The 14,174-nt window shown below is 39.6% G+C and overlaps 1 protein-coding gene across 1 annotated transcript in view; it reads left to right on the top strand.

The window, feature by feature from the left end:
- Positions 1-3,964: 3,964 nt before the first annotated feature.
- The window catches only part of LOC124171013 (rootletin), a 38,918-nt gene continuing 28,708 nt past the window's right edge, over positions 3,965-14,174 (top strand). The window contains exons 1-7 of the mRNA XM_046550142.1: positions 3,965-4,083; positions 4,539-4,757; positions 4,909-5,117; positions 6,041-6,416; positions 8,955-9,098; positions 11,946-12,187; positions 13,857-13,971. Of these exons, the coding sequence (XP_046406098.1) occupies positions 4,033-4,083; positions 4,539-4,757; positions 4,909-5,117; positions 6,041-6,416; positions 8,955-9,098; positions 11,946-12,187; positions 13,857-13,971 (1,356 nt within the window). The 5' untranslated portion in view covers positions 3,965-4,032. The remainder of the gene's footprint in view (positions 4,084-4,538; positions 4,758-4,908; positions 5,118-6,040; positions 6,417-8,954; positions 9,099-11,945; positions 12,188-13,856; positions 13,972-14,174) is intronic.

The raw sequence follows: 14,174 nt of genomic DNA, 5'->3' as shown, positions 1-14,174 counted from the left end.
ATTTTGGTGAATTGCGATATGAGAATTAGGGGCTGATTTCGGGGGGGGGGGGTCATAGGGGTCATGATCTCTCCCTAAATTTTATCAAATTTTTATTAATTTAATAGTATATGCATCGTCGTAGAGGGGTAAAGGGAGTGTATGTGCAAATGCATGGCTACAAGTCCCAAATATGAGAGAAGTTTGAGCTGCATTTATCGTAGGGCGTAGCACTTCCTACAAAAAAAAATTCGAGGGAGAATGCCCCTCTCTCCCAGGGGGTATTCCATACTCCCCGGATCTAGGTCAAGACCCCTCCAAATTTGATGCTGAATCCGCCCCTGAATTAAGAATTGACTTGTGCATAGTTGTCATTTGCTCGGGAGTTTTTAGCAACAAAGATAAAATTCTCATAATTTTTGGCCTTTTTCGCATTTTTTGCAATGTCGCATCACTCATTTTTGTTCGCAACCCTCAAATTTGAATTTTGCGACCCAAAAACCGGAGAGAGGAAGAAATCAAAGCTCCCCCAAAACTTGGTAAAATGAGACTGCAATATTTCCACTGGGTTTTATTTTTACACGACACGTTTCGTTGTTGCAAACAACATTATCAAGGTAAAATAAAATCCAGTGGAAATATGGCAATATCTCATTTGACTAATATTAAGAACTTCCAGCCCCTTATCTTACAAGATATCCCCAAAAACTTTTCGGGTTAAAATTTATCGGGTGGATAAAGGTTGTTTTGGAGGAGGTTTCATTACTTTCCGCGGCGCCTTGGTGGTATCCGTTAGCTCTCAGCGGTAATCTGTCCGAGGTCTGATGGACATATCAAATAGGCCTATGCGTAGACAAGTGGCATTCATTGATTCTTTTCACACATTTTTAGTCATAGCTGGTGAAGTAACAACTTTCCTTGGAGAGCCACCTTAACAAGTACAATCTTTCCAATTTTTTCACAAATTATGAGGGTGAGGGGTTGGTAGGAAATTCTTTTCATTTAAACTATGATACGAGAATCAGGGGACGATCGGCCCCCTTTGATCCACCAATGAAATATAATTCAGTAATGGTCCTTACCACGGCAAACAACAGTCGCTCACAGTGGCGTAACCGGGGGGGGGGGGGGGGGGGGGGGGGGGTCCGGAGGGTCCGGAGGGTCCGGACCCCCTCCGAAATATAAAAGCACAGTTATTTTCCTTCATAAAAGAAAACAAAATTTTGAAAAATCATGAATTTAAAAACTGTTTTTTTTTAACAAATGAAGTTTTTTTGATTATGAAAAGTATTAAAATTAGTTGAAAACCCATTACTTCGTACCTTGTTTTTAAAAAAATTTTCCCCCTGGTTTTGCCCCCCCCCCCCCCGAACGAAATTCCTGGCTACGCCACTGGTCGCACCTTAACATTTTCGAGTTTTTCCGAGCAGTCGTTAGACGCTCTGGGCCCTGCCCGCACCGAATGGCTCCAATGGCTATCGGTATTGGGATTGGTTACAGGTCTGCGGCTACTCCCTACCCAGTCAATCATAATTTCAACCAAACCTCATTTTTCTCAGGCCCCTCAGAATTCTCCAACCTTCAAAACTTCCAGATTGCTCTTACTCGAGCTTGCGACACACCCCAAGAAAATTCTAGATCCGCCCTTGAACATGAGCTACGTGCTGATTACTAAAGCTTACTTTTCGCACCCTTAGGCAATGTTGTATTTGGGGGTGTTTTTCCCACCTCTTTCTCCGCCTTAAACATTTTTGTGTTGGTCCTCTGATAGTGGAGGTTTAAAGGAAATTATAGAGGCATAACAGTGGAGGAGAGGAATAAAGGGAAAAAGAGAATGGGAGCCGGGGGCAGTGGCGGATACAGAAATAACTCAAGGGGAGCGCAAAAGATATCTTGAGCTACCTTTAACATTCTTTATTTTTTATCGTGATAAAAAATGATTAAGTCAAATGCAAAATTCAAGGACTTTATATTTAAACTGATTACACATATGGGGGAAGGGAAGAAGGGCAAGGGACGGCCCCGAATGAGTTACATAGGACAGGTCATAAAGGATGTAAAAGATAAGACGTCACTGTGGAAAGGGAAGCGGATAGGAGAGAAGAATGAAGAGCCGTGTCAAACCAATCTCATAGTTGCTGGCTAATAATAATGATGATAATGAATACACATATATAAGACAATTCCATCTTTTACTATAAAAAGTTTGCAATTATGGTTCTGCAAAGTGGTGTGTTCTACGCTCCCCATATGCATTCGCCACTGTGGGGGCCTCCGCTGGGGTGTACTATTGATACTATAAGATTAAATGGCAATTTTGCTCGGACCTCCACTTACTACTGGGAGGTTTCCCCCAAATCCTCTACCCAGCCCCCCATGTCCCTATCCTGTATCTGCCACTGATAGAGAATACCTCCATGAAAGGGAGGTGCTCTCCCTCTGGCTGCACGACTAAATTTAAATGGGCTTCAATACGGTGTCATTCAGGCCGATATATGTTTAATGCGTCTTCCCAAACCTTCTAACTTAACATATCATAACTGTTTGTTACCATCAGAATAAGCGATTCTGAAGCTATGAGTTACATATTTTCTCTATTACTGAGGGTGAAACTAATAATAAGTATACCGTCATCAACCGAAATTGATCGCTCAAAATAAATTGAAGAATCCATTTCGAATTTTTCGTTTAATTTTGAACCAATCACGTTGCCTGTTTAATGCTTACGTCAGGTATGCATGGCTAATGTCGTTAAAGCGGTAATATAATTAAGAGTAAAAAATATCATTTTTGAGTGATCACTAGGTATTACTATCATCATTTTTAAGTCCTGATACTTACGATGTGCGTGCAATTATAATATTCGTGGTGCTTGCAAGCAGGAAAGCAGGTAAAGGGGGTAAAGGACGCTCGGTACGCTCGATGGCTCCATGGGACGCATGCGACATCTATTGACCAAATTTGGAAGCACAACAAGGTATTACAAAAAGACAATCGAAATGTTCAATGTTTTGAATTTATCTCCATGGCAATTAGTGATGGGCAAAGTCGATCATTTTAGTGATTCAATCATTTTGACTCGAGTCACATAAGTGATTCAATCAATTGATTCAATCACTATGATCGAAAAGACTCAAATCAAGATTCAATCACTATGATCGAAAAGACTCAAATCAAGATTCAATCACTATGATCGAAAAGACTCAAAGGAGTCATGATTGAAAAGACTCAAAAGGAATCATGATCGAAAAGACTCAAAAGGAATCAAGATCGAAAAGACTCAATCAATGGATGTAATAAATCACTTTGAATAATCGAATAAATACTGCCTCATCTGCTAAGAGCATTGGTAACGCTGATTGCTATCCATTTTATCATTTCATATACTATTTTAATTGTGAATTCCTAGATGAGTAAATTAGATTGCAAAAATGAAGGAAGCAGTGTCATGAAAATATTTGGGAAGGCGAAACTGCCACAGTTTCTTAACACTAATAAAATAATTTCTAACTATAGTTGATCAAAATATAACACAAAATACACCACACACTATGCATGAATCTGATCTGCAGGATAATTTTATGAACGGCACAATAAAATATAACCAGCTTTAACTTCTACTTCTTAACGTTCTCCTACAGGAGTCATCTTAATATTTTCCTTTTACGTGTATTGGTGTTATTAATTCTGATAACTGCTGGAAAACATTTAAGAAAAAGATTACACAAGTATTCAGTTCTTCATAACATAGTATTTAATTTTATCACAACTATTTCTGCCCTGACGAAAAGAGATTAAGCATCGGTCGTTCCAAATTTTGAATCAAACCGGAAACCGAGATGATTGATATGAAACCGGAAGTCGGAGTGATTGATGATTGATGATCGACTTGTTTAACGAAATGAATCATGAGTCATTTGATTCACCTAGTGATTCAATCTTTTTGATCGAATCGTTCATGATCGACCCATCACTAATGGCAATTACAAAATAAGTCTTGGGCCTAGTGGCCTGACAATTGTCTGCTACGGGGCCGTGACTGCAAAATATGCGATGTGGAGCACAACTATAGTTTCTCAAAACAGACCAATTGATCGTAGTAAGGTAGTATCCGTTGTACTGGTGTTGTCATTACTTATTCTGACTGAAGGGCAATCAGGATTTTGAATCTGAGCATATTCAGGAAAAAATCGGTTTTAAAGGCACAGCCTTCATTTTTTACAGTTACCTCAACAATAATTGAAGTAAAAAAGAGGTATTTTGGTGAATATCTCATCATCAAAAGATGCAAAGTACTATTTAATGTATTAAGTGTTAAGCTTATATATTGATATACTATATATTGATTACTAATCAAAGTTCTCCCTATTGACTTTTTCGATTAAATGATATCCCATATGCTATTGTTGTTATGTGATATGCGTTAAATAATAAGTTCTGGCTGAAACCACATATTCAGCGTGTCTGTAGTCACAATATCCATTTTACAACAGGAACTTGTTGTTAAAAATTGTATTTTTTCCATATAAATTTTGCTGTCAACAAACTCCTTTTCATAGGCCAGTTTGAAGACACCCATCCGTAGAAATCCTACCTCTGCATCTGAAAGCAGTGCAATGGATGACGAAGTAACTGCAGAAACTATTCGTTTGAGGAGACAAAACCAGGAACTGAGACGAACTCTGGAAGATGAAACTGCTATTTACAAACGTCGACTGGACAGCTACCGTCAAGCACAGCAACAGCAAGCAGCTTTGGTGGGAAGGTTGCAGGCCAAGGTGTTTGAATAGTGATTGCTGTTTTTGGATTTATTTTCCTTCTCTTTTACATTTGTTTGTTGATCTTATGTTTGTGAAATAATTCTCTCAAAAATGAAAGTAAACTTATATATCAACATTAATAAAAATTACTTGAACATTTCCATTTTAGGTACTCCAGTACAAACAGCGATGTCTTGAGCTTGAAGGTAGACCAGGTGAGAGCATACCAAGCACAGTCACCCATGGAGTTTCAAGTACTGCAGATACGGTTCCTGGAACTTCATCACCAGAGCCAATGAGACACTATCGGGACTATGGAGATGAAGGAATACATGATCTTGAGACTGCATTGGCAAAACTAGAGGAAGAGAGAAAAAAGTTAGCTTTTTTCTAGAATCCTGGAGTTTTAACCATGTATTGTTTTTTTTTAAATATTTCCTTTGTGAAAATGGTTACTTCTATGGGCAACAATAACGTTTAAAGGGGCTACACTATGATTACCTTAGGCGGGATTGAAACCCTTATCTCCCAGCTGCCAGATAAGAATGTTACCACTTAAATTTCCAAGCTATTCCTCCCTGCTGAATTTTAGGTTAAATTTTCCCTGTTAAAACAAGTGTTTTTCTTCTTGTTCAGAAGACGTAGTCTGAAATTTGATTTGACGGTAGATGCCTTGGTGATGTAACTTATATTGTGCCTGACCAGCAAATGGGGAGGTCCAGGTTTGAACCCTGGCTTTGGATAATGATTTTTTCTTGGTGAATCTCATTCTTGGTGTAAGCAATCTTGCACCTGTGGGAGTGATTATATGCCAATTAACGTGTTGCTTAAAGTTCATTACATTTGGTCAATTTTGCCACCTGAGGGTGAGCATCTGGGAGAGGCACTAGGGCTGATGTGTGGCTCCTCCATACTCTATGTCAATGTTTGCTACCATGATTGAATTGTCTTGAGACTTTGTTGATGAAAAGTTTTAATTTTTTATTACATTATCAATATTTTTATGCGATACAAGAATGCAGTTTTTCAATCTATTGCTTTAATTTTTAGAATTTTTAAAAACTGAATGAGTAACTTCATTTCTTCTAAGCATTTTCATTCAATGTAATGCTTCAGTTGATGGCTTATCCAACTGAGCCTAAAGTTCAGAATGACAGAAAACTGCATCGCCAATCATTATTGCTAGCCAGTATTGACAAATAAAAGATAAATTTTGTAGAAAAGGTATTTTAAAATGTGAATTAAAAATTCATGATTGTGAGCACACTTGCTGATCACTTACGAAGCGTCTGTGTGATTAGGTGTGATGAGGTCCTTCGTCTCAACGCGCGTTTGCATGAACGCTTGGAGGAGTCGCACCGAAGTGGTGAGGCATTGGCTGCTGACTTGCAGCGGCTCACCAATGACTGGGATCGGCTGCGGGACGAAACGTCGAGGCGGGAGGAGGAATGGCGGGAGGAAGAGAGGGGATTCAACGAGTACTATTCTGCAGAGCATGGTCGCCTCCTTGGCCTCTGGCGTGATGTTGTCTCGGTTCGAAGATTATTTACTGAATTGAATGCTGCCACTGAGAGGGATCTAGCACGGCTTCGATCAGATTTGACTTCTACCTCGAGGGAAATTGGTACAGCTTGCTCTTGCCTGCTTTCAACTATTGGCCCTATGGATGTAGACAAGGTACCTTTCGATCAATTTGATTTAAAACAAGGTTTTTACATTCTTGGAATGAGAAGACATTCCTTATAAGTGTAGTCAGGTGATAATTTAAAAATGTAAAAATTCCCATTCATCGAGGAAAACTCTAGTCATGCTTGCTGTTAAGCCTATGGCTATCCCTTGATACTCATGATAATATCCCTTGATGTTATGACTCATACTTGAGAGCATTTATTGGGTACTTGCTTAGGTGGTTGATATCATTATTCTCATTTAATATGGCCATTAACCTTTTCCCTACTGTACACCTATATATACGTGTGGACGTTTCCTTGCCCGGGAGACGACGGTCGTATATTTACGTGTGAGATTTTCCTGGCCAGGAAATCGCAAGCCGTATATATACGTTTTCTAGCTCTCCCCCTTTTTGGACGGTCGCGGGTTTACGCTGTCTTTGTCTCAGGGCCCAACGCTGCGGGGTTTAGGTTTTACCCTCGGAATCCTGGAGCAGTTACCCAGACCCCTTGTCTTTTATAACCCCTCTTAGTAGTAAGGGGCAGCGGTCTTACAATTGTTTATCCAGTCAGTTTTCCAAATAAATATTTGTTTATTTCTCAAGAAAAATAAACTAAGAATTGAATTCTTTGTCTTTTAAACAGCATTTGCAATTTTTAAATGAAATTCTACGATAAATATTAACTTATATCTCGAGTTATGTATAAGCATCAACATGGAAATTGTTGCAGCATTAAATGCGTTAATATTGACCTTAGAACTTCGCTTAAAATTTGACAATGCTCAGAAAAAAATTAGGAATTCAATTCAAAGTCTGCAATTTATGTGCAAGCAACAATTATCCATATGCTAAATACATATAAGCAATACATAAGTTGACCGCGAACACATGCCGCAGGTATGGTCGTAAACCCGGAAAGGAGGGAGCACAACTACTCTTGTAGTCCAAGATAATGCGAAGTCCCTGCGTGGAGGGGTCGAAAAAGGTTCAACGAGACCCTTCTTTGCGAATGCCCTCCAAAAATGCTCCGTACCACGAGAAAGAAGTCTCTTGGGGCTCAGTACAGCAGTCATGCTAAGACGAAAACTCCGTCGTCTCGAAAGGGTTAAAATTTTTCTAATCATTAACAAAGTTTCATTTGAACCCATGTCTTTCCTATCGAGGAATTGATGACTTTTTGGTATATTTCAAGCTTGCTGTGTGACCTGCTGTTAAAATCACATTTATTGCCATGAGAAATAATTCTCCTGAACCAGTAATTGAATCACATAGCTTTGGCTTTCTGGGCGACTGCACAGACCACTACACCATCCAGGTTCTTCCATTCACATTGAAATTTTATCGAGATTCTCGGTGCTAGGTGTTAGACTTGCAATCCATCAAGGGTGGGAATGCAAGGGAATATAGGCTTCAATGAAGCTACTTTCCAAAGGTGAACCACATTCCAGCATTTATGCTGTCCATGGTGGTGAATGCAGTACACATTTAAAGCCTGCCACATGAACAACATTGAAATTCACATAATTGCCAAAAGAATTTCTGGTCCAGGGTAATTTTTTCCTTGTAAAATTGATGGTTGGTGAATTAACTTTGTGGAAGTGTTACATGATAAAATAAAATCACTTTGTACTTTCCACACAGTTTCAATATTTTGCAACCGGCTTCGAAGCGTTCTATGTCATTTTCAAGCTAGACTGCCATCCTCAAACAAGCCAAAGTTCATTTTTATAATGCAAGGTGTGGGAGGGGGAAGTAGGTAATGTGGAAAGGAGGTCGGGTGAAGGTTGGTGGTTTGAGTGGTGAAGGTCATGTACTAATGGAATCCGGGTGTCGAATTGGGAGGTATTGATGGGAGGGGGGAGGTTAACACTGAGGAGGGGTGACAACAAGTGGGCAGGCACAATGTCATTGAGTAATTTATTACCACATAGTTTTGAATGTGACACAATTTTGAAATTTTCTAAGAAGTCCATTTTTTTTCCTTAGATGTATCACTCCTGGATATGACTGTATGTATGTTGGCCAGACTGGCTGCCTAATAAAGGGCCCGTCAACATTATAATTAGTTTTTTAGCTGTGACAACAAATCTGTTTTTGCTAAACATCTATGTGACTTGTTACACGAGGCTAATTTTGATCCTTATATTTTACACACCTGTGACAAAGGAAAAAAACTGGACTTTTTAGAAAATTTTGAAATCGTGTCACATTCAAAACTATGTGGTAATAAATTGCTTAATGACATTGTGCCTACCCACGTGTCACCTCTCCTCCTCAAAGTTTGGGCTGTTGTTGTAATTTAAAAAGTATATATCAATATATTGCTGCAAAAATATCTTTGATTTAGCATTATTACTGCATGACACGTGATTATGTATTTTCAGAATACATTTTTTAATATAATTGAATAGTGATATGTGAATAATTCAGTATGATGCTTCGCTACTTGCCATGGAAAATTTGGATATAGCCTTAATTATAACGTTAGACTTACATTTATTCAGAATGAGTGCTTTGAGGTGAAATAATTTGATTTATTCCAGAAACAAAGACAAGATTGGGAAAAAATGCAGCAGGAATTGATGTCTCAGATTTCAGAATTAAAATCCAAACAGGAAGCAACACAAATGGAGGTTCAGCTGAAAGAAGATAGGATTCAACAACTCTTGAGGGAAATGCAAGGTCTTGTAAGTACGATTTCACTTGTTTTCATCAGTGAATATTTTTCTGGTACATTTTTGCCACTTTTCCTTCCAGAATTTCAAATGTGAAGTTTGAGGCTCAAATATATTTTTCAGGTGTGTTCTCTTATTTTTTTAATGTTAGGAGGTTGAAGGTATTGAGGGGTTACAGTCATTTGGCATTTCCAATTCTTACTGCCATTACATTCAGTCTGGTTGACTCAGCATGGGTAGGTAATTGAAATGATCTAGGCAGTTGGGTCTGTGAGTAGGCTTACTTTTGAAACCAGCCTAAAATCTCAGCTGATACTGATGGGGCCAATTGGAGTGGTCAAGAAATAGAAAGTTTATCGAATTACAGTAAAACTTCGATTTTACGCACTTCGATTTTACATCAAGTCTCGTTTTTACGCAGCGGCACTCAAGTCCGGCCGGAAAGCATAGGGAATTGCAATGGTGAAACTTCGATTTTACATCTTTTCTTGATTTTACGCAGTTTTTCGATTTTGCGCAGCATAACCCCAGCCCCTAAGAGGTCGCTAATCTTGATTTTACGCAGTTGTCTTTCGGCTTGTTTTGAAAATCCGACTAGAGCAATATGCAGTTAGGTTATTATTTCGTCTCAATGAGTTGCAAAAATGAATACAGGAACGGTTGAAATGACATCGCGCTGTTGAACGTGAAACTAAATACATCGCGAATCTAATTATTGCTTCCCCGTGAGCCCTCTCAGTAATATTTCAGGCTCCATTACGAACGCGAATGTCGCTCTTAGTTCAAATTCGCCGTAGAAGGATATCGAAACCTAAAACACACGGCAATCGCCGTGTATGCGTAACTACTTTTGATTAAGACATGATCGCTGGAGATATTAACATTATCACCTTTCGTTTATTATTCGACTTATTGATCGACGCTGTTTATATCCAGAATTATGAGCTACGGAATATGTATCCCCAACGCAAGGCTTTCTAGAATTTTGCCAACGCTATGTTTTCCGTCGCCCCAGCGAAATATAACGGCGAAATGAGTCGTTAAAAATACTCCCGTGCCAAAATTTTGGCTTCCAAGGTGATCTAAAAAAGATAGTCGTACTTCTAGTATTGACGTAAGTCGATGGTGATTCAACACGATGGTAAAAGCAGCATGCATTGTCTCATTCCCGGGCTAACCCCACATCTGCGGGACAAATGGAGGCGAGGGAAAATTGCTTGCGCTGCACGCTTATCAGAACCGACTCAACTTGTATCTCATTGTCAGACGGTTTAAGTTTAACATGGTTGGAACTTGAATAGCTATTAGCTTAACTCCGCTAGGTGGCAAGCGTTTTAACGGAACGGGAGTTAATGCCCTCGGAGAATAACTCGCGTCGTCAATCGTCATGTAATCATTGAAGTCAAATTCAAGACGTGAGTGATAAGGCAGTCCCTTTAAACTCAGGAATGGCTTAGTACCATACAATCGAAATACAAAAAGTGTCCAGTGTTGTTATCAGATATGGGGAAGCAAAATATTACGTGAAGCTGAGTCACACGGCTTGTGAGTCGAAGGTCCCGGCGCTGAATTTGCGGAAGAATGCCGACAGAGAAGCTATTCCCGGAAGAGTCAATCTACTAATGCTAAAATTTCATGGGGAAATGCTTTTTTAATGCGTATTAATTATAGAGAAGGAAAAATTTTCAGGACTATTAGTCATTTTTTATTCATCACGGGCGGCATGACGGCAGTTGCGCGGTCATTTAAATAGCTCACTTCAAAAAAAGTGATCTTAGCACCGGAAAAATCTGAATTTCCGAATATCCCGGGTCCTGTGTGCTCCGTATTATCTATGGTATGCTATTTGGAGGTAACCAACTACTGGGGTCATTAGCGCCGTGAAGTAAGGGCTGGGGGGATAGGAACCCTATGTTGGCATTAGCCAGGTTGTAATGATAAGCTCAAAAGGGACCAGGACTTAACTTCCCATCTGATGGACATAGTGGTGCACTGGAAGTGCCCTCCACATTAGACTCAAGTAGGGATAAGGCCATCTCTGATAAGTCTTTGCTACTGCCAGGACTTGAACCCAGGCCCACAGGGTGTAAAGCCTTTGTGATGTGTTAGCAAAATTTTGCTCCCTGTTAATGGGGTTAATTTGGATGACTATCCTCAGGTATCTCATTTCTTCAATCTCCAATCTTTGTTTGTCTGCTGGTGGTTAAACGGATATCCTGAAAACTGCTTTTAATGAGAATATTTTCGAAAATTAGCTTCTCTGTGACCATTTAGTATCACCATTCCGAAATTTCTCCTGGGTAACAGAAGTAATCTTAGTGCCAGAAATGCTGGCATTTCAACCATTTTGTTCAACCATGGGAAACACTGTTCAGGAATGCAAAGATATTTCTCTTAGGGTAACACGTCATCTGTGGTGTTGCTTTTGAGTAAATAAGATTATTAGGCTTCATTTTCCGAGCAATAATGAGCTAGTGTTATCCTGAAAACTATACTCCTCCTCAATACCAACTCTTGATTTTACACACTTTGATTTTACACAGTGCCCATATTTCGGTCCCTCCAACTGCGTAAAATCAAAGTTTTACTGTATGTGCTCATTGAAAGTGATCTAGAGGGTATAGATATGATATTTTTGATGCTATTTTCGTTCTCTATTACATTGTGGCATTTAAACTGTACAAATATTTTAAATCTCCATTTCACCTTACCTTCCTCATATTTTAAACAATAATTTTCGAGAGTCAAATTTTGAATACGACCTTATTTTGTCATGATATAGCTTTAGGTTTAAATGTTTATGTGTAGTAGCAATGATGGAATTGGATCTGATTGCATTGAAATTTCCTCAACTTGAAGGAGGAGCGGTGTGGGGATGCTGAGGCTGGGATTAACCAAGTGTCGCGCCTCAGAGAGGAAGTGGAGTTGTTGCAAGGTGCCTTGCGGGACATTGCCCGTGCCGTGATCCAGGATGCCGAGAGTCGTGATGAGGGGTACATGGGTGGGGGAGCAATGACTGCTGGAGCCTCACAGTCGACTGCTATGCATCCACCCTCATCGCAACACATGCACCTAACACCCACAGGACCAATACCTCCCAGGTAGTATTCTATTTATAAATATTGCCATTGCTAACTGTTTTCTATAGTCCCAATGAAATTTACACATAAAATCATGGAAGGGCTTCATCATGCATAATGTAAATTTTCAAGTACAGTGGAGGTCAAACTAAAGTCAGTTTCCCTATCAATCACTGTGTGATGTATATCTTGCATTTTTCTCCGTTCTACTAATTTTTGTCTCTCCATAATGCATCAAATAATATAAATATACACTGATGATAATTATGTACATGCAGTAAAAGTAACCTAATATGGCATCACTGTTGTGAGTGAAGTTTCGATTGTGCATGGCTGTGAACTCTGCTGGACATCAAGCACATAAATGGGGGAAAAGCAGGGTGTGTTTATCGTTTACACCTCGGTCATATTAGAGGAAAAAGCCATTGAGAAACCAGAACGCTAAAGATATCCTCTTTATCTTTTTCCTTTGCTTTGATGTCGCACTGAAGCTGGAGGTCCTGAAATGTGAAGGGCATTGGTGAATAGAGGGTAAGGTACACTTGGGGGACAAAGCAGTTGAGGGGAAGGTAAACTTATGCCTTTCAATGCGTCTGTGGATGGGATGGTAATGTCCATCAGAGGAGCTGTTTGTGGAAATGGACTTCCCAGGTTTAAAAGGGGATCTGCCTCAGCAATGAATTAAAATATTAACTCTGGACAATGGGCACTAGGCAAAGAATAAACAAATATCAATCATTAGGTTAGATATATATGGGCTATTCACAAAGTAAGGAACATGCCAGCCTTGGTGGTGGCGGGATAAAGTCCTTGCGTGCGAAACAAGAGATTACGGGTTCAAGTCCCACCTGGGTAAGTTTCCCCTATCCCGGGCATGGTTATTCTTGTACGTTCAATTGTTAAATTTGTTGAATACTCTGATATAAATTGGCCAGTATGAGCTGTATTTGGTGGTTTGGGAATAAAAATACATTTTGGTATTTAAAAAACTGAGTACAGTAAAAAGATTTTATTGAATACACCTGAAAGAGCGACTAAAATACCACTTTTCTGCATAGTCACTAAACAAATTGAGGCACTTCTGAAAGCAGTAGACAAGCTTCGAAATTTCTTCATTATAGAATTTGGCCACCTGCGATCTCAGAGACTCAGTGACGCACATCCGGGGCTTGTTGTCGTCATCAAAGTATGTACTGTATTGCTAGCCATTCTTGGAAACAAGTGAAAGTTGCTTGGTGTAAGGCGGGACTGTAGGGTGGTTGATGGAAAGCCTCCCATTTAAATGAATTAAGGAGTTGTTGAGGAAGTCTTGTGAGGCTGGGCATTGTCACTGACTGTACCTCACATCTGGCAGGATTTTCAATTGCAGCTCAATTCATTTTCAATGTGAGTATTGAAAAAACGGGCAGTGCAGAGATGTTCCTGCTGTCACAGCTGGACGCCACCTAAGGTGCTGAGTTCATGGACACTAAGACGTATGCTACTGGCATGAATACTGTAGGCTGCATTTTCCAGGTTTCACCGTGTCGTGGTTGCGTTGGTCACCAACGCAACTACGATGCGGTGAAACCCGGAAAATGCAGCCTACAGTACCAGCGCACCGCGGAAGCCTTCGCACCTACTGGCATGAATATTTATGAATAGGGAATGCATACATTTTATGAATGTTAATTAAATTACCTGTTTGCAGGTCTCCTAAGAGAGGCGCTCTTCGCACACCTACATCACCAGCCTTTGCTGAAAGTACCATTTCAGCTGTGCAGGCTGCTCTTCATAAGCATCAGCTTCAGATTCATGAGTTGCAGGTAAAATATAGGCAGAATAATTTTTTATATACTTTGTAGTTCACCATTAACTCATCTTCTATATATTCTACTCAATCAAATGGACACTCCTCGGTCATCCCACGAATGCTTTTCTGTCATTTTGGAAGAAAATGTTGAAAATCCTTCATATTTCATACATCTTGTGAATTATGTACTTCAAACCATGTTGATTTCTTATTGAG

Source organism: Ischnura elegans, chromosome X (genome assembly GCF_921293095.1).
Source record: "Ischnura elegans chromosome X, ioIscEleg1.1, whole genome shotgun sequence".
NCBI classification, from domain to species: domain Eukaryota; kingdom Metazoa; phylum Arthropoda; class Insecta; order Odonata; family Coenagrionidae; genus Ischnura; species Ischnura elegans.
The sequence above is the reverse complement of the archived record's forward strand: the minus strand, read 5'-3'. Positions and strand labels throughout refer to the sequence as shown.